Here is a 20084-nt window from a genome sequence, read left to right as displayed (position 1 = left end):
TTTTTTATTTAAAAGAGGGCAGGTTTGGGGGGCGCCTGGGTGGCTCAGTTGGTTAAGCGACTGCCTTCGGCTCAGGTCATGATCCTGGAGTCCCGGGATCGAGTCCCGCATCGGGCTCCCTGCTCAGCGGGGAGTCTGCTTCTCCCTCCGACCCTCTTCCCTCTTGTGCTTTCTATCTCTCATTCTCTCTCTCTCTCAAATAAATAAATAAAATCTTAAAAAAAAAATAAAAGAGGGCAGGTTTGGCACTTTTATACTGATGTCACCAATGTTAATATTTCTTGGGATCTCAGGAAGATTCATATTCTTTACAGCTGATACAGCACGGGCTGGAGCTCCCGCTAAGCCAGCCTCAGATTTCTCCAGTTTATTTTGTGCATCAATTTGAGTAACAATCTCATTCATGTTGGTCTCCAATACCATTCCCCCCATCACCATTTCTGCAAGAATATTGTGAACCTGGTCTACGTGGAAAATTAAATCCAGTTCACAGACATTTTCAAAACACTTGTCTAATGTTTCCACAAATACTTGAATTAGATCTAAAATGCCAAGTTCACTTTCTGAAGAATCCACAGGAAGACAAAATATAATGTTGCATAAGGTCTATAAATCAGTTTGTTGTCAGATCCTCCAAGTAACAATCCCTCCTTCTAGGAAATTACAAACATTTTCATCTCTCTTAGATACCAAATGGAATGTCTCCCTGATGATTTGCTGTTGTGTATCTTCACTGTAGGGCTGGTAGAACTTGGAGAGCCGCGGCTTCCCGTGGTTGTTGAAGATGCGGATCGCCTTGATCATGGATGAGCCGGGCCGACCGGGTGGGCGCTGGGGGCCAGGGCGGGGGCGGGCGCGCAAGCCTCGGGATCTCGCCGGGGATCCTGCCCCCCCACCCGCCTTTCTTTTCAATTCTTACGTTGCAGTGGTTCTTCTCATTCTACTGTGTGCAGTAGGACCTCCAGTACAATGTTGAATAGACGCAAATGACAGTGGGAATTTTTGTCGAGTTCTTGTCCTTAATGGACTGTGAATAATTCACCTTTAAAAATAATGTTTGCTGCACATTTTTGGAAGATTTCTTTACCTTTCTTTGGAAGATTTTCTATACCTAGCTTGATGAGAAATCTTGTTGATTTTGTTTATTTTAAATCATGAATGGATATTGAATTTCATCAAATGTTTGGACCTAGTACCTTGCTCCTAAAGAATGAAATAAAGCAAAGGTGATGAGATCTCATTTTTAAGACTGGATTATAAAGGATTATGAGACACAGAACATTAAAAGGATTGTGCACCATGACTTAATGGGATTTGTCCCAGGAAGGCAAGGGTGATTCAGCATGAGGAATCAATCAATATAATATGCCACGTTAATAAAATAAACAGGAAAAAGCATGATCATATCCTTAGATATAAAAAAATTTGACAAATTCAACACACTTTCATAATCAAAACCACTGGGCAAACTAAGAATTGAAAGGAACTTTCTGAACATGATAAGAAGCATTTATGAAAAACCCACAGCTAACTTCATCCTCGGTGGGGAAAGACGGAGAACTTTCCCCTTACAATCAGGAACAAGACAAGGAGGACTGCTTTCACCATGGCTGTTCAGTATTTTCCTGAAAGTTTAGCTGGAGTATTTAGGCAAGAAAAAAATAAATAAATAAAAGGCATTCAGATCAGAAAGTAAGAAGTAGAGGTGCCTGGGTGGCTCAGTCGGTTAAGCATCTGCTTTCTGCTTGGGTCATGATCTAGCCTGTGTCTAATAGGGACAAAGACTCCATGCTTGTCGTTTTGACCGCTGATGGTTTTCAAGCCTTCATCCTCCCCCGTGGCCCCCGCATCTGGGCAGCCTGATAAGAAGGCCCATGTGCAGCCCCCATTCCTTGGCACTGGGAGAAGTTTCAAACCAAATTTCTAATTCCAACCATGGAAACCCAAGCCTGCATACTGGTCCCACCCCAAGTGTACCCCAAAGTACAATGAAAGCCTGAAGCCACTCTTATTTTGCTCTAGATTTAACCTGAGCCTTCTCCTTGGGGAATCCTTTTGCTGTTTATTATGTGAGTAATAGATATTATTTCATGTCCATTGGTACCTACGTGTCATTTATCCCAAGATCTGTAAGTCCCTGGGCAGGGGGCTAACCCGGCATGCAGCAAGGGGTGCCAGGCACCCAAGTAAAACACTTGGTGCTGTGAACAGGGTGGCTGGACCATGACCACGAGCGATAGATCTGCACTCAGCTTACTGATCAGAGGCTGTCTGAGGCATAAGCAAGGTCTTGTCTAGAAAGGAGTGCTCTGGGGGCAACAAGGGAGGGCTTGTGATGTGTTAGTGCTGCAGCAGGTCAAGCTGACACACAAAACAGCACCAGGCCAAGGTCAAGGCCTGACTGATTTGACTGGTAAGGACGCAATGAGCTGCAGGATAGATCCTGTAGACATTCTGTTGCAGGAAGAGAATGGGAGGTGCCAAGGGGCCACTAATTCATAGCAATTCCAAAATCCAGGCTGACAAAATCCAGCACACCAGAGACACTGAACCAGAGGGCCCAGCTAAGCTGCAGCCAGATTCACTTTGATCATAAATGATGGTTATTTTAAGACACTGAGTTTGGGAGGTGGGGGGATTTGTTATGCGGCAGTAGACAGATTTTGATACCCGGCAGTGGAGAGCTGCCATAGCAAAGAGCTAAAAGCAAGAGGGCGGATTTGGAAAGGGCCAGTGGGTGGAGGTTGGAAAGGTTTTTGGATCATGTCAGAGAAAGTCCAAATTGCCTTGAATAGGCTGTTAGTCGAAATCCGGACCTTGAGAGCAGTGTCAGTGGACCTTCCAGCAGGACCTGGAAAAGGAAGTAACAAACATGTTATGGGTTGGTTAAATTTATTCCTAAGTATTTTATTGCTTTGCATGCTACTTTGAATGGAATTGTTTTCTTAATTTCCTTTTCGGATAGTTCACTGCTGGTACATAGAAACACAACTGATTTTTAAGTGTTGACTTTGTACTCTGCAGCTTTGCTGAAATGGTTTATTGGCCCTAGTAGTGGGTGTATGTGTTATTCGGGATTCTTATCTACAGAGTAATATCACCTGTATGACTTCTTACTTTCTTTTTTTTTTTTTAAGATTTTATTTGAGAGAGAGGGAGAGAGGGAGAGAGGGAGAGAGAGCACAAAGGGAGAGGGAGAAGCAGACTCCCTGCTGAGCAGAGCCCGACACAGGGCTTGATCCCAGGACCCCCAGATCATGACCCAAGCAGAAAGCAGATGCTTAACCGACTGAGCCACCCAGGCACCTCTACTTCTTACTTTCTGATCTGAATGCCTTTTATTTATTTATTTTTTTCTTGCCTAAATACTCCAGCTAAACTTTCAGGAAAATACTGAACAGCCATGGTGAAAGCAGTCCTCCTTGTCTTGTTCCTGATTGTAAGGGGAAAGTTCTCCGTCTTTCCCCACCGAGGATGAAGTTAGCTGTGGGTTTTTCATAAATGCTTCTTATCATGTTCAGAAAGTTCCTTTCAATTCTTAGTTTGCCCAGTGGTTTTGATTATGAAAGTGTGTTGAATTTGTCAAATTTTTTTATATCTAAGGATATGATCATGCTTTTTCCTGTTTATTTTATTAACGTGGCATATTATATTGATTGATTCCTCATGCTGAATCACCCTTGCCTTCCTGGGACAAATCCCATTAAGTCATGGTGCACAATCCTTTTAATGTTCTGTGTCTCATAATCCTTTATAATCCAGTCTTAAAAATGAGATCTCATCACCTTTGCTTTATTTCATTCTTTAGGAGCAAGGTACTAGGTCCAAACATTTGATGAAATTCAATATCCATTCATGATTTAAAATAAACAAAATCAACAAGATTTCTCATCAAGCTAGGTATAGAAAATCTTCCAAAGAAAGGTAAAGAAATCTTCCAAAAATGTGCAGCAAACATTATTTTTAAAGGTGAATTATTCACAGTCCATTAAGGACAAGAACTCGACAAAAATTCCCACTGTCATTTGCGTCTATTCAACATTGTACTGGAGGTCCTACTGCACACAGTAGAATGAGAAGAACCACTGCAATGTAAGAATTGAAAAGAAAGAAAGAAATCTGTCAATTTCTACGGATTCTACCTTCATTTACATGAAAACCTCATTATTGTTAGAACCAGTAATGAAAATAAGATTAATACAAAGACATAAATTGCATTCCCATACTCCTACACCCTTTTAGAAAGTATGATTTTTAGAGCAGCAATAAAAACAAGCTACCTAGGTATTCATCTAGCTAAAGATGTGCTAGTGGAAAAATATACAATACTGTATTAAAAGACAGTAATAAAGAGCTAAGTTGGTGGAAAGATATCCATGTTTATGGATGGGAAGATTCATAAAGATGTCACATTCACCAAAGATGATCTATAAATTTAAACACTTCCAATCAAGACCCCAACAGAAGTTTTCACGGAATTTGGTGTGCTGATTCTAATATGTTTATGGAGACCAAATAAGCCAAGAATAAGCCAAGACAATTTAGAAGAAAAACAAGGTAGGGAAATTTACCCTACTAGATTTCAAGACTTTTTATTAAACAATGGTGTTTAAGACAGGATAGCATTGGTATCGGGATCAAGAAATCAATAAATCAATGAACTAGAGTACAGAACACAGAAACAGACTTAGTACAAGTGATTTATCATCCAGCCAGTTGCTAGAACAATGAGTTATATTTATGGGGGGAAAAAAGTTAAATTAGATCTCTACCTCACACAATTCACAAAAGTAAATAAATTCTAAAAGAACTTAAAGTGAAAAGCTGACTTTGGGAAGAAAACACATACATAAACCCAACTTTTTAAATGAACTTAGAGTAGAGAGAAATTTCTTAAACAAGATATAAAAAGCACGAATCTTAAAGTAGAAACAAATTGGACTATATTGTCAATGTCCTCCAGCCAAAGATCAATGAGAACACATTAATCTTTGAACAAGTTGGATTTATTGCTTTTGAGATGGAGAAGGTATCTCAATAAGAGGGTGTTGGAAAAGACTTAGAGGATTTGTGTTTGCATTGAGTAACTGGAGGGAGGTTTGAAGATGCTGGGCTTTGCTCTGGACCAGGTGCTCTTAGAGCGGAATCTTTCTATGATTGGGTATCTGAACACATTTTATCTATATGGAGTGCAGATGAGCACGAAGGTAAAGCTGCAATTGGCCCACAGCCTCAGTCACACATTATCAGGATGGAGAAATGGTAGGGTGGTTATTGTGGTTCGGACAGTGTTCGTGCCTGTTAGCGTTCAGTCGTGTTTGTGGAATGGTCTTGTTTTTGTCTCCATCCATCAGAGCTGCAGAATGTCTTTGATTCTGTTATTCTGTGGACTTGTTCCTGTTCAACAGGAGAGAGCAAGTCCTGGCTGGTCGTGCCATCCCAGCTCCCAGATGTCAAGGCTCGGTCTTCTCTTCTTCAACACTAAATTCAAATCTAATCCACAAGGGGTACCATAAACAGAGTGGGAATACAAGCTGCCAGCTCAGAGAAGATATTCTCAAGATAGCTCCTTGGCTGCCAGCCCAGCACAGGAGGAGCTGAGAAGTCCTCACTCCCTCTTAACCACAAGTACAAAACTGAACAAACTGAGGCATCAACAGCACTTCTTGGATTGGTCAGAGAAGTGAAGTCATAGGGCGAACTGCTGCCCCCAGGACTGGCGAGACAGAGGAGTGGATACAGAGAAATACAACTTAGAAGAGCAGAAACACACCTATGAAAAGAAACTTCTGCAGGAACCGGTGCCAGGGCAGGAAAACCTGAACTGTGATCAGGGAATTTCTGGAGGCTCAGTGTGGATAACTCCGAGAGTTCAAAAATCCAGGGGGCCCCAGTTATGGGGGGCCCCTCCACACAACTTTCATAGGTTTTAACCTCTAGGAGTTCTACTTGATCCTTACAGTGAATGTTGGAGAAAAATCCCTTCGTGCTTCCAGCGGGGGGAGGGGAAGAGAACAATTCTGAAATATGCCGAGTTTTCTGTTCTTAACAAGGCCTGCCCTCAGCGGAAATGATTTTTACCAGAGCCTACCCCACTTGGAGGAAGGGAAATACACAACTCCAGGCCCCTCTAACCATCCTGTCCCATCTAAGGAGAGAAAAAGTGGAGAAGCTCTCGAGTTCAGGAGAGGGGCACAGGCTCACCAAAAGACTGAGACATAACCACGGGACTGCACCGCGGCCTCCCTTCCATGACACTTCCCCACGTTTCTAAAGGCCTATTTACCACAGTTCCTTCTACCCAGTGCATCATGTCCCCCTTTCGAAAAAAGATTGCAAAGCATACTAAAAGGCAAAAAACAGCCCGAGGAGACTGAACAAGCATCAGAACCGAGTCAGATATGGCACGGATGTCGGAATTGTCAGACCAGGAATTTTATTTTATTTTATTTTTTTTAAAGATTTTATTCATTTATTCATGAGAGACAGAGGGAGAGAGAGAGGGAGAGAGAGAGAGAAGCAGAGGGAGAAGCAGGCTCCCAAGGAGCAGGGAACCCAACGCGGGACTCGATCCCAGGACCCCGGGACCATGACCTGAGCCGAAGGCAGACGCTTAACCATCTGAGCCACCCAGGCGCCCAGACCAGGAATTTTAAAAGAGCTATGATTAACATGCTGAGACCTTTAATGGAAAAGGCAGACAACATTCAATAACAGATAGATAATGTAAGCAGAGAGGTGGAAATTTTGAGAAAGAATCAAAATGAAATACTAGAAATCAAAAATATTGTAACAGAAATGAAGGATGCCTTTGAGGGGCTCATTAGCAGCCTGGACATGGCTGAGGAAAGAATCTCTGAGCTTGAAGATATGACATGAGAAACTTCCAAAATAGAAAAGTAGAGAGAAAAAAAGATTGGGCAAAAGAAAAAAAAAAAAAAAGAAGAGAATATCCAAGAACTGTAGGACAATAACAGAAGGTGTAAGATATATGTAATAGAAAAACCAGAAGGAAAATAGAAAAGGAACAGAAATGATATTTTAAGGAGTGATGACTGAGAATTTCTCCAAATTAACATCACACACCAAACCACAGATCCAGGAATCTCAGAGCACACCAAGCAGGATAAATGCAAAAAAAGCTACATCTGGGCATATTACATTCAAACTTTAGAAAATCAAAGATAAAGAAAAAATCTTGGAAGAAATCAGAGGGGGGATAGCTTATCTATACTGATCTATAGAGGAACAAAAATAAAAATTATATCTGAACTCTCAGAAACCATGTAAGCAAGAAAAAAGTCAAGTGAAATATTTGGTATTTACCCAAAGGAGTTGAAAACTTGTGTCCACACAAAAACCTTCACATGGATGTGTATAGCAGCTTTATTCATAATTTCCAAAACTTGAAAGCAGCCAAGATGTCCTTCCATAAGTTCTATCCATAGGATAAATAAACGATGGTCCACCCAGACAATGGAATATTATTCAGGGCTAAAAAGAAATGAGCTATCAAGCCATGAAAAGACATGGAGGAAACTTAAATGCATATGAGTAAGTGAAAGATGCCAATCTGAAAGGCTGCATCCTGTGTGATTCCAGCCATGTGGAATTCCAGAAAAGGAATAACTATGGAAACAGTAAAAAATAAAATAAAATAAAATAAAATAAGTGGTTGTCAGGGGTTTGGAGTGAGAGAGTGACAAACAGGTAGAGCACAGAGGATTTTAGGAAAGTGAAGTTATTCTTTATGATATTACAATGGTGGGTACATGTTATTATGCATTTGTCAAAACACATAGAATGCCTAAAACTGAGTGGGAAGCCTATCGTAACTGTAGACTCTGGGGAATGATGATGTGTCAGTGTAGATTCACTGATTTTAATGCCTGTGCCACTCTGATGAGGGATGTTGAGTACGTGTGGGGGGGACAAAGGGGTATACGGGAACTATGTGTATTTTTCACTCCATTTTGCTGTGAACCTAGACAATTCTAGAAAATAAAGTTTATTAGTTACCAAAAAAAACCAGATACACAGCAAAGGGTTACTGTTGTGAATATACAGAATTCCTACAAACCAATAAGACAAAAGAAAAATAACACAGTAGAAAACCACGCAAAAAAAAAGAAAAGAAAAGAAAGAAAGAACTGATAAGAAGCCCGAAGAGCCCATAAGCAAATAAGACTGTGCTCAACCTCAGCAGTAACTGGTAAAATATAAATTACAACAACTGTAAGATGCTGTTACATACACATTGTGTCAGTTTCCTAGGACTGCGGTGACAAATTACACAAACTTGGTGGTTTAGAAACCAGATATTCATTCTCTCGCAGTCTGGAGGTCAGAAGTCTGAAATCAGGTATGACAGGACCACGCTCTCTCCAGCGCCTCTAGGGGAGGGTCCTGCCTTACCTCTTCCAACTTCTGGGGGCTCCGGGGGCTCCTTGGCTCATGGCCCGCGGCCACCTCCTCTTCTATCTCAAATCTCTTTCTCTGACGAGAACACTCATCATAGGATTTAGGGCTCCCCTGGCTAATCCAGGATGATCTTACCTCGAGATCCTTAACTTAATTACATCAGTAAAGATCCTCTTCCCACAGAAGATCTCATTCACAGACTCCCAGGGTTAGGGCATGGACGTGTCTTTGTGGGGGGCGGGGGGAGGGCACCATTCAACCCACTACACTCACTGACAAAAAGCAAAAAGTCTGAGAATACCAAATGTTGTGGCGGATATGGGGCAGGGGGAACTGCCATACAATGTTAGGGGAAATTTCAATTAGTCAATCTCTTTGGAGGCAACATCCAGACCATGTGTAGCAATACTGGAAAAGTTGAAGATGAACATACCACCTACACATCTTAACAGCCAGATACACACCGAAGAGAAACTCCAAGAGACATATATCTGATGTTACTCACGGCAATGTTTGTAATCACCAAAAAGGGAGCACTCTCTAAATATCCACCATACGGATTTTGGAGGAACACCATTCGGTCCATAGGAGTCTGTCAAATCTCAATGGAAGGTCATAGCCAAACCTCCAAGGCCTCAACCAGAGCCGCTGTTCTGTCCTCAGATTTGTCACGCCCAACTGCCTCCCTCTCCCACTCTGGCTGCTGTTACATCATGGAAAACACAGAAATCCCCAGAGGAAATCCGTCCCTCATTCTCCGCCCCCAACTCTGTGAGCCCTCACCCCACATCCACATGCCCTGCCCCTCTACCTTCCGCCGACAAGGGCTCCCCACCTGGTTCATCCCCGTAAACACCCATATGTACCCCCTGGATCTCCCCACGCTCAACCCAACCCACCCCTCAGACACCACCCATTCTTGGCTTCCTTATAGGAGCAGAACTCCTGGAGAGAATCATCTAGGGGCGCCTGGGCGGCTCAGGGAGTTAAGCGTCTGCCTTCCCGTGGCTGTACCCATCCAAGGGTGCCCTGGGCCTGTCCCCCCGCCTTCCCCCTGCTCTGTGTCACCGATGTGCGGGTGCGTGGGGCTTCCTCTTGTCCTGGGGGGTTTTCACTGGTATCCCGTCTGCCCGGAACGGACACTCTTCCCTCCCAGCTGCGGATGTCTGGCGGGGAAGGACTCTGCCCTGGAACTGCGGGAGGAAGCATGACCCTGATTTGGGACTTCTGGCCTCCAGAGCCCTGAGACAATACATTTCTGCTGTCCTCAGCCACCACGTCTGTGGCCCTTTGTTAGAGCAGCCGCGGGAAACTGGTAAAGTGGGGCAGCAAAGACGGCTTACAACGGTCTTCTTTTACGTTTTGCCAATCCCCACGGAGGTTGAGCTATCCGGGCTTCTTGGTTCCGTTTCGTTTCGTTAAGGTACAATTCAGCCATCTGAAGTGCGTATCACCCAATGGTTGGGGGGCAGGAGGCCTCCTCAGCTGCCACCCCCACCCTCTGCTCTTAGATGGGCCTTGCCAGCCCTGAAGCTCCCTTCCCAGTGTCCTAACAGCACACTGCCATCTCGGGATCGGGCCCAGACTCAGGCCTGGGGGCTGTGGGTGGTGGCGGCTCCTGCTCAGCTGACTCCAGTCACAGCCAAGGATGATCTCAGGACACCCGGTGGGTTCGCCCACGCTCTGCCCACAGCCCTCCGCAGCCGGTGGCCTTGGTCAGACCCGACAGAACTCAGGGCTGGTGGAGGGACGGGGTCAGACAACTGGTGAGAGATGGCGACAGCGCCTGGGCTCGGGCTGCTGCTTCCCAGGACTTACCGTGTGCTCAACAAGGACCCGAGGAAATACCGGTAGCCAACATTTAGGAGCAGTGACCCATCTTGTCTATTCTTGTATCTTCCTGCGTGATCCCTCTCAAGGACTGTGTCGCTCACTGTTGTTACCCGGAGAGGCTCAGAGAGGTTAAGTAACTTGCCCAGGGTCCTGCCGCAAATGAGAGAAGAAATGGGCCCTGCAGGTGCCCCACGCACCCAGGCTCTCTGCAGTGGCAATGGCCCCTTCCTCTGCCCCAAGGATGTCTGTCGGACATATTCAGAGAGGGGAAATAAAGGACCCCTTGTGGTGTGCGGATGGAGGGGGTGGTGGACATGAAGAGCTGGTGCAGGGACCTGGGTGGGCCATAAAACTCTGCTGGCTGAGGGCTTCCTGGACAAGGCAGCATTTGCTGCCAGGATCTCACTGATATTTTATCGTGTAACCCCCTGGGGATTTTTCTCCTCAGATAACTCCCTGCCAGCCCCTGTCAGCACATCCAGAACAGCCTGGAATTCCCAGGCCTGTTCTCTGTCCGGCTGCAGCCAACCCCTGGCCCCGCCTGGGGAATGTTTTAGAGCCTTGAAGTAGGAGGCAGCTTCTGCTAAGTCGCCCCCCCCCGCCCAGGGCCACTCCACTGCCAGGCATGGGCCTGGGGGTCTGGTGGGCGCCGGGGGGACTGGCAGTGAGACGGGGGATAGGAGCAGAGTCAGTGCCTCTGGAAGCAGAATGTCAGGCAAAGAAGGCAAAAGGTGCAGCAAGGGATCCAGGGTCCGAGCCCACACTCGGGGTCTGTGGGGCCCGGGAGTCTCCGGAGTGAAATGGGCAGGGGGGGCGCAGGGCCAGGAGCCAGGCACCGGGGGCTGCCTCTGCTCAGGGAGGTAGGCACTGCCCTACTCTGGATGTGCCTGGATTTCACGTTCCACCTGTGACACACAGATCCTGGGAGCACCCTTGGAGGAACCCTCCCTCTGGGCCTGGGGGTGGGGGTGGGGACAGACCCCATCCTCTCTCAAGGAGCTCCTAGGCTGGGGAAGGAGGCAGCATGTGGACAGACTAGGACCAGCCAGGTGTCACCAGGGCTGTGATGGGGACGGCTGGGGAGTCGGGAGAGGAAAAGAGGGAGCTGCTTGGGAGGCAAAGCCGGAGCTGAGTCTTTGGTTTATGGTTGTAAAAGAGACACTTACTATTTTCTGCTTCTGAAAGTATTGCAGTCTCACTGTGGAACCTCTGGAAGCTAGAGAAAGACGCTACCAAGTCACTTAAAGAAGCACAGGGTACACACACTGGTGCAGGGCTCACCGCTGGTGGGGCGAGCAGCTGTGGGCCACATGGACTGGGACCCAAGCCACCATACAGCAGCCCCCCCGAGGAGGGTAAATCAGGTCCCCTCCCCCAGCACCGGGGGTAATAATCAGACCAGCTGGGTTTCCTGTCTAGCTTATGCTCCCTGGTGTGCCCACCGCCCACGGACTGAGCCCCAGTGCCCTGTGTGAAAGCTCTGCCTAGCTGTGCCTCGTTTCTCAAAACCTGGCTACATGCCAGCCCCAGCCCCTCTGTCCAGAACCCCGGCCCTCCAAGAGCCTGCCCCTGCCCCTCTCCCGCCGCAGCTGGAGCCTGCTGGTGGGGTCCTCACTGACCTCGAAGAGCCTGTGACCCACCGATCCGTTTGTGAATTGTTTTCAGTGTCATTGTTCCTCCATGTTTAGACCGCGAGGTCCGGGGGCGACTGGCCAAGTTGGCCATGTCACCTACATGGCCCAGGCCCAGCTGAAGCCTGCCCTGGTAAACAACCAGATCAGCAAGCCCTGGGTCTTTGCTCACCTGCAGTGGGCAGGCAAGGAGGCACCTTGGATGAGAAGCAGGAACCAGCTGGCCAGCTCCATCCCCTCTGGGCACGCCCCCGCCCAGCTCTGCTTTCCCTTTTATTGGGCAAGAGTGGGGCTGGGCCTGGGGATCTGGCCGTGGAAAAGCTGAGTCTGAGGTTGTCCCCAGACACTACCAGTGTGTGCACACTGAGGACACACCTCACCTGGGAAAGGTATGACTGAGCTGGGGCCAGGGTCTTGGGATGGACATCAGGACACCTGGGTGCCATAACTCATCCCAGACTCTTCCATTCTGGGCCTTATTCAGGGCTGAGGCCTTTGGCCCTAGAGAGGTACTAGGGAGCCACGGACAAAGTTAGAGCAGGGCTGATAGGACCGGGAGCTGTTTGAACCCCAGGCAGGGAGAGCTGGATGAAGGAGGGTGATGCTGGCCTTCCAGGCAGAGCTTCAGGGCAGTGCTCCGGGTGCTCCGGGTCAACTCTGGGGCTGAGGATGGGTGGTGCCAGTGGCCCACTCAGGCCTCCTCCTCCAGGAAGTGCTCAGAAGGAAATGGGAGGGACCCATGTGTTGGAGGGGTGCAGGGCCAGCTGTCCCCCGGCACTCTGGGGTTACACTCTGGGTTTACACGCGAGTCCTTGTAGCAGTGTCCGTGAGCCCATAGCAGTACAGCCAGGGGCGCGGGGGAGAATGCCCATGAAGGTGGAGAGCCCCGGCCCACGCTGCCCTCTCCCTGCAGGATGGACCCCCTTCGCGGACACCCTGCGGCGGCTGCGGGAGGCCTTCGGCTCAGGGCGGACGAGGCCAGCTGAGTTCCGGGCGGAGCAGCTCAAGGGCCTGGGCCGCTTCCTGCGGGACAACAAGCAGCTTCTGCAGGAGGCGCTGTGGCAGGACCTGCACAAGGTGGGCGGAGCTGAGGGGGCTGGGGAGGCGGGGGGGAGAGGACGGGGCTGGGGGCGGGGGCCGGAGGAGGGCGGAGCTGAGGGGGCTGGGGAGGCGGGGGGCGGGGCGGGGCTGGGGGCGGGCGGCGGGTGGAGGGCGGGTTGGGGGGGCTGGGGAGGCGGGGCTGGGGGGGACACGCGGAATGGGGGCCACAGCTTCCTCCCTGAGGGGGGCACCAAGCACCCGGCAAACCCCAGCCCCTGGGGGTGCCCCTAATTCATTCCTGTTTATTTCACAGACCCTTCCCTGGCATGCAGTGTGTGCCAGCCTTAACCCATCCAAACCTGTGAGGCACGGCCCCCATGTTACTGAGGGGGAAACTGAGGTGCATGGGGGTTAAGACACTTGCCCGAGGTCCCGCAGCTAGGAAGTGGCAGAGCGGGAGCTGGAGCCCAGGTCACCTGTCCTGGGGCCCTCCGCACTGCTCACTGTGCTGTTCCCAGGGGCCTGGCTGTGCTGCCTCTGGAGGCTGTCTCCATAACCCCGGGGCTGGGACTCTTGGGGATCCCAAGCACTAGATCCCCTCCCTGCCAGGGCCCAGGCCTGACCCCTGAATTCTCTCTCCGCTGCAGTCAGTCTTTGAGGCAGAGCTGTCCGAGCTCATCATATGCCAGAACGAGGTTGACCTGGCGCTCAAGAACCTACACACTTGGATGAAGGATGAGCCCGTGGCCAAGAGCCTGGTGAGCGGCTGCCGGGGGCGGGGGCAGGGCCCAGCAGCAGCTCCAGCCCAGGCCTCTTCACCACCTCCGACCCACCGCCAGTCTCTGACTTCCTTGGGACCCATTTCCTCATGAGGACTCCAGTCCTCCCCTCGAGGACCCTGGGGGTCAGCTTTGGGGTGATTCCCCCGCCACGCCTTACCACGCGTCCTGCACTACAGTTGGTGAAGCTGGACTCGATCTTCGTCCGGAAGGAGCCCTTGGGCCTCGTGCTCATCATCGCCCCCTGGAACTACCCTGTGTACCTGACCCTGGTGCCGCTAGTGGGTGCCCTTGCTGCAGGTGAGGAGAGAGTTCTGAGTCCCATGCCCAATAGCCCTTCCCAAAGGGGGCCCCCAGAATTCCATTTATGTGGTACCCCCAGTCTCTGGCACGTTCCTTGCATCTCTGCCCTGGGTGTGTGTGGGGGCACTGGCATCTCCCCCATGACATCCCCATCTGTCCCTGCAGGGAACTGCGTGGTGCTGAAGCCATCAGAATTAAGTAAGGGCACAGAGAAGGTCCTGGCTGAGGTCCTGCCCCAATACTTGGACCAGGTGAGGATGGCCCCACCCCATGAGCCCCCAGTGTCCCCCACCCCCCACCCCTGTCAGCTGGGGAGGGCCAGCTGTCCCCTGGGCCTGCAGTGTCCCTTGAACCACCTGCCCCGCCTTGCAGAGCTGCTTTGCCGTGGTCCTGGGAGGGCCCCAGGAAACCCAGCAGCTGCTGGAGCACAAGTTCGACTATGTCTTCTTCACTGGTGAGAGTCGCTTCAACCAGGGTGTGTGTTGGGGGGGGGAAAGGCTGTGGAGAGAGGAGCTGGTGACCAGCAGTGGTGAGCATCCCAGATGGCAGTCAGCCCCTGGGCCTTAGAGGGTGGAATGCTGGGGCAGCCGGGCCTGGGACAGATCCCGGCAGACAACGTACAATGGGCCAGAAGAGGTGGTGCCTGGACCATCCCACCAGGGCTGGTTGAACATGGGCAGTCAACTCCCATACCCCAGGGAACCCCCGAGTGGGCAGGATCGTCATGGCTGCCGCCGCCAAGCACCTGACACCCGTCACGCTGGAGCTGGGGGGCAAGAACCCCTGCTACGTGGACGACGACTGCGACCCCCAGACCGTGGCCAACCGCGTGGCCTGGTTCCGCTACTTCAACAGCGGCCAGACCTGCGTGGCCCCCGACTACGTCCTGTGCAGCCCGGACACGCAGGAGCGGCTGCTGCCCGCCCTGCAGAGGGCCATCACCCGCTTCTACGGCGAGGACCCCCGGAGCTCCCCGAGCCTGGGCCGCATCATCAGCGAGAAGCACTTCCGGCGGCTCCGGGGCCTGCTGGGCTGCGGCCGCGTGGTCATCGGCGGCCAGAGCGACGAGAGCGACCGCTACATCGGTGAGTCCGCCCTGCCGCCACCGTGGCCGCCCTGCCAAGGCCCTTCCGGGACGCGGGGCCCGCCTGGGCCGCGAGCCTGGGCCCCGCCCCCTCGGCGCCCCGCCCCCGCCCCTCGGCGCCCCGCCCCGAGGCTCCCTGAGCTGGACCACCGAGCCCAGCCTGGGCCCCTGCCTCCCTGACCTCCGCTCCACCTCGGCCCCCGCCGGGGCTGGAGAGCCCCTCACCGGCCTTCCCGGGGGCTGCGGGGATGCTCCCTTCCCCAGAAGGCCCCTGAGCCCTGCCCGTGCCCCCCCTCCCCTGCCCGGCCCCAGGGCTGAGCCGTCCCCTGTGCCCGCAGCCCCCACGGTGCTGGTGGACGTGCAGGAGACCGAGCCGGTGATGCAGGAGGAGATCTTCGGCCCCATCCTGCCCATCGTGAACGTGAGGAGCCTGGACGAGGCCATCGACTTCATCAACCGTCGGGAGAAGCCCCTGGCCCTGTATGCCTTCTCCAACAGCAATCAGGTGGGGGTGCTCCGGCAGGGCTGGGACAAGAGAGGGGCTGAAAAAGGTGCAGACCTGCGACCTTCCCTTTGACAGCCCACGGTGGGAGGGTTAGGGCAACATCATCCAGACAGCGGTTCCCTGAACAAGGACTCCTGCCAGAGGGGGCTTGGGCAAGGCCAAAAGACTGTCAGATGTGTGGCCGTGGCAGCTTCCACCAAGAGAAAAGGTGCCTTTTTCTACCCAGAGAGCCCGGTCTTCCTAAACCAAGCAAAGGCCCTGTATGGGCAAGCAGATGCCCCGGAGGGGGGAGGGGGCAGAGCCAAGCCAGGACCCGACAGGCAGAGCCAGGCTGGCCACGGTGGGGCCTGTGCCCTGCTGGTGCTGTCTCCCCTTCCTGCCACGGGCTCCTCTCTGTGTGGAAAGTGCTCACAGGGGAGACATCTCAGTAGAGGATGGGAACAGGGGAGGCTCCTCTGCTCCCCATGGAATGGGTGGGGACCCAAGTTCTCTTTACTGATGACCAGCCCACCACCGGGCCTCTCCCACCTCCCCCCAGGTAGTGACCCAGATGCTGGATCGGACCAGCAGCGGCATTTTTGGAGGCAACCAGGGCTTCATTCACCTGATTCTGCCGTCCCTGCCGCTGGGGGGAGTCGGTGAGCCCTGCCCTCCTCCACTCTCCAGCCCCCACCCCCGGGGTTGGTACTGCCACCCTGGAAGGGCCCAGTTTTGCCTTCACCCTCTGTTCTACCTTGATCCAGGCCCTGGGCCTCTAAAGGCCTCAGTTTACCTATCTGCAAAATGGCTTTTAGAGTGGCTTGGCTTTCCCTGAGCACCGCGCCAGCTGTGGGCTCCCGCCTGGGCAGTGAGCTGCTGCGAAGGCTGGCTGGGCTGCCAGCCTCAGGCCCTCACCTCCGTGCCCATGCAGGTAACAGTGGCATGGGAAGATACCGTGGCAAGTTCTCCTTCGACACCTTCTCCCACCACCGTGCCAGTCTGCTCTCTCCCTCCGGCCTGGAGAAGCTCAGTGAATTCTACTACCCGCCCTACACTGACAGCAGGCAGCAGCTGATAGGCTGGGCCTTGGGCTCCCACAGCTGCACCCTTCTCTGAGCTCCCCCTGCACCTGCAGCGTCCTAACGCCACCACCCCTTTGTCCTGCTACTGCCCAGGTGTTCAGTGGTCCCTGAAAGGTGGGGGTCCTGTCCGGGAGTGCAAAGATCCTGCTCTTGGGGCTTTGTCTCAACAGCTCCTGGCTGGGCAGGACCTCTGGGCCGCTGGTCCCGCCACTTTCAGGGCCAAAGTCCCCTCTGCAGCCCCCTGACAGACTCACTGACCCGACCCTCTGTTTGGATATGTCTGATGATGGAGCTCTTGTGGTTAGAAAGGACCCCTTGTGGGGCGCCTGGGTGGCTCAGTTGGTTAAGTGACTGCCTTCGGCTCACTCAGGTCATGATCCTGGAGTCCCGGGATCGAGTCCCGCATCGGGCTCCCTGCTCAGCGGGGAGTCTGCTTCTCCCTCTGAACCTCTTCCCTCTCATGCTCTCTACCTCTCATTCTCTCTCTCTCAGATAAATAAATAAAATCTTTAAAAAAAAAAAGAAAGGACCCCTTGTATCAGATCTATAATTAGGTTCCCAGAATACAGTGCCATGTCTTTTCTTTTTTTAATAGCAAGGGAGGGGATGGGGAGCCTGGGTGGGGAGGCAGCCCATGGGTGGGGGGCTGCTGGGGAGGGACCTAAGGTCGGGCTTGGGCCAAAACTGTAGTGCTGCCTGTGGCCACCGCCAACTCCAACTCCCTGACCTGGGCTGCTGTCAGGAGGACCCCCAAAATACAGAGCGATTTCTAGCAGCTCCATTCACACCTGGTTTGGGGAGCTGGGTTTGTCTGATCTGAAGTGATCTGATCTTGAGCCTGGATCTGGCTAATGGCTGATGTCACCCTAACGGGTGTCACTGGCAAGGACTCTGATGCCGTGGGTGGGTGGAATCAATAGGAGAGAGTGCAAAGTTTGATTAGTCATGTCTGCTATGGGCACAGGACGGGTCGTGCACACTGTGGACACGTCTTTTATCCTGCCGTGGGCTCCCAGAAGGAGGTCGTGGTGGGCAGAGTCTAAATCTAGCCACTTCACCTGACATATGGGGAAACTGAGGTCTAGAGACAGCACAGGGCTGAACTGAGTTTATACAGGAAAACAGAGCAGAGCTGAATGATGGGGGCTTTTCTGAGAAATAGGGAGGAGGAGGGATCAGTTAACAGATCTAGTCCACTACTCTTTCCCTAGTCCTCATTCTGAGAGCCCACTTCCAACCTCCCCTGCTCTTACTTCACGGAGAGCCTTGGGAAGACTCGGTTTGTGGCCTGAGATTGAGGAAAGAGGGGCAGTATGATGGTCCTGCTTCCCCGGGAACTGTGGGGGATGGTTGTCTCCAAAAGGGCACGGGGTGCACTCGAAGGACGTAGATAATAGGGACTTGCTGAGAGGCGCGAACACAGGATGCTCCATCTGGGTAATGGCACAGGCGCCTCCTCATAAGGCAGTACTAACGTCTAAGGCCATTTTTTTTCGGAGGACAGCTCTTCTCAGCGGAGACCTGTCAGCGTTCAGGAAGGACAGGCTCTGTTGATTATCACAAGGCTTGCTGATTGAATTTGGTAGAGGTTTCTACGTGTGCTACAATTCCTCTAAGTCAATGAAGGGGACAGAGACAGAGGCCAGCTGATCAGACTAGTGGAAAACAGAATGTGCACGGGCCCGGAGGAGAGGGAGGTTGGCAGCTTTAGAAACTCGACCCAGTTGTGCATTCCATACATGCTGGCTGCGGAAGGCAGCACAGTCGGGCGTGGGAGATGGACCGGGGGCGGCTATGCCAGACGGGGACCCCCACCTTCTCCCCTGTCTCGGTGGTGTGCGTTCCAATCCAGGTGTAGTGCGTTTCCGTGGGTCCGGCTTGCAGCAGGACAAGGGGATCCTGGGGGAGACTGAGTGGGTCCCCTTCACGCAGGGTGTGAACTAACTCACCCATTCCGACGGGGGCGTCCCACTCTAAACCCCAGCAGATAATTCCTCTCCCAGGCGCGATGCGGCTGGGTGCTCTCAGCAGCAGGGCACGTCGATCTTCGGTGACAGTCGGGGTGATGGCTGTCCCCCACTGCTTCTCTAGCTCCGCCGTGTTGGGGGCCTCACTGGGGGTTCCCAGTCTGGCATATGGGGCGATAGGCCCTACTGGTAGGTTATTTCAGTGCATCAAGACCTGGGACAGTACTTTAGTTCACCCAGCCGAGGTGGTTTCACCTGTTAATAATTTAATTTGCTGCTTTCAGGGGAGCCGCTGCCCCCCACTTTGGGCCGGAGGCACATCCACACCTTTGGGAGGCGCTGGGCAGTGCCCTCCGCCCCAGACACGCTGCTGACACAGTGTTAGTGCGTCGGCCGATTAAGGCCGGTGCCAAGTGCCAGCCCGGAGCCCCTTCTCTGCAAGCCTGGTGTTCCCACTTCCAGTCCTTTGCAGAAAAGGACCCCTGTGCCTTAGCGGTCCTGTGAATGAGTAATTACAAGGCAGTGAGGTTAGGGTCTAAGGAGATGCCGCCCAGAACCCAAGCACCCATCATCATCCTTATTATCAGGTATCATTGTTAACTTTTATTGAGGTGTAACACTCAATAAAATTGAGGGGCACCTGGGTGGCTCAGTCTGTTGAGCCTTTGCCTTCGGCTCAGGTCACGATCCCAGGACCCTGAGATCATGACCTGAGCCGAAAGCAGACGCTTCACTGACTGAGCCACCCAGGCGCCCTCCAGTAGTCTGTATTTTAAAAACCTACTTTCCTCCTTGCCTTCAGTCTCTGTGGCTGATGTTTTGGTTCTCTCCTGGGGTGTTCACATTTCAAGCCTGGCCGTTTTCCCAGCACACAGGGGACAGAGAAAGAATGCCAAGTTTTCTCCTAGGATTTTTGGGGCCACTGGGGTCATTTAAAAATTTTCTTGATGTGAGGGCTCAGACAAGCGGCACAACATTCTCCTCCTCATCTTCCTCCCTTTTGCAGAGATTCCACCTCTTAGCATCCGAGGCAGGCCGTCAGGGGGCCGGGTCTTCCCCTGGGGCAGCCTGCACCCTCCCAGCTCTGCAAACAGCATGCTGAGCTCCGCCCCCCACCCCAGCTCGTCTACTGGCCTAAGGCCCGCTGAGCAGGGGATGCCGCAGGTCCTTCTCCAACCTCAGCAAGTCCCGCTTCCCCACCGGACCTGCAGGCTCTGGCCCCGGCCCCGGACTTACAAACCTTACAAACGAGACGTGTCTTGGGTAGCAGCAAGACGGGTGGGTCCCCCCGCTGCCCGCCAAATCTTCAAAGTTTATAGAGAAAGAGGCCTTAACTGGGCACAGTCAAGAAGACCGTGCTGGTTTTCAACATCACGCCATCGTCCATCTCACAGCTATGTCCTCGGGGCAGCCTCTGGGAGCGGGAAAGGCAGGCCGAACCCACATTCCAAGGAGGGGG

At 52.2% G+C, this 20084-nt stretch overlaps 1 protein-coding gene and 1 pseudogene across 3 annotated transcripts; one reads left to right on the top strand and one right to left on the bottom strand.

Moving 5' to 3' along the window:
• Positions 1 to 222: 222 nt before the first annotated feature.
• On the bottom strand, positions 223 to 867 carry LOC113914428 (annotated as a pseudogene).
• An 11292-nt stretch (positions 868 to 12159) lies between these two features.
• ALDH3B2 (aldehyde dehydrogenase 3 family member B2) lies at positions 12160 to 17097 on the top strand. Of its 3 annotated transcripts, XM_035722891.1 has the most exons (10): positions 12160 to 12274; positions 12799 to 12962; positions 13574 to 13684; positions 13885 to 14005; positions 14174 to 14259; positions 14381 to 14462; positions 14707 to 15093; positions 15431 to 15597; positions 16136 to 16235; positions 16508 to 17097. In XM_035722891.1, exons 3-10 carry the CDS (start codon positions 13655 to 13657, stop codon positions 16690 to 16692), a joined length of 1158 nt encoding a protein of 385 aa, XP_035578784.1. In that variant the 5' UTR covers positions 12160 to 12274; positions 12799 to 12962; positions 13574 to 13654; the 3' UTR covers positions 16693 to 17097. The 3 variants fall into 3 exon arrangements, with proteins under 3 accessions (XP_035578784.1, XP_035578782.1, XP_035578783.1); XM_035722889.1 differs by lacking the exon at positions 12160 to 12274 and having other exon boundaries at positions 12628 to 12962; XM_035722890.1 differs by lacking the exons at positions 12160 to 12274; positions 16136 to 16235 and having other exon boundaries at positions 12628 to 12962.
• The last annotated feature ends 2987 nt before the right edge of the window (positions 17098 to 20084 follow it).

The sequence above is a fragment of the Zalophus californianus genome, chromosome 11 (genome assembly GCF_009762305.2).
Source record: "Zalophus californianus isolate mZalCal1 chromosome 11, mZalCal1.pri.v2, whole genome shotgun sequence".
Lineage (NCBI taxonomy): Eukaryota > Metazoa > Chordata > Mammalia > Carnivora > Otariidae > Zalophus > Zalophus californianus.
This window is presented reverse-complemented; position numbering and strand designations above follow the sequence as displayed.

What these genes read in the sequence shown, in the direction of transcription:
- ALDH3B2 (XM_035722889.1), top strand. Translation starts at nt 12,750, where the DNA reads ATGCCCATGAAGGTGGAGAGCCCCGGCCCACGCTGCCCTCTCCCTGCA. An exon ending in AGCCCGTGGCCAAGAGCCTG is followed by an intron (nt 13,685 to 13,884) that starts GTGAGCGGCTGC and finishes CCTGCACTACAG; the next exon opens with TTGGTGAAGCTGGACTCGAT. An exon ending in TGCCCCAATACTTGGACCAG is followed by an intron (nt 14,260 to 14,380) that starts GTGAGGATGGCC and finishes CCCGCCTTGCAG; the next exon opens with AGCTGCTTTGCCGTGGTCCT.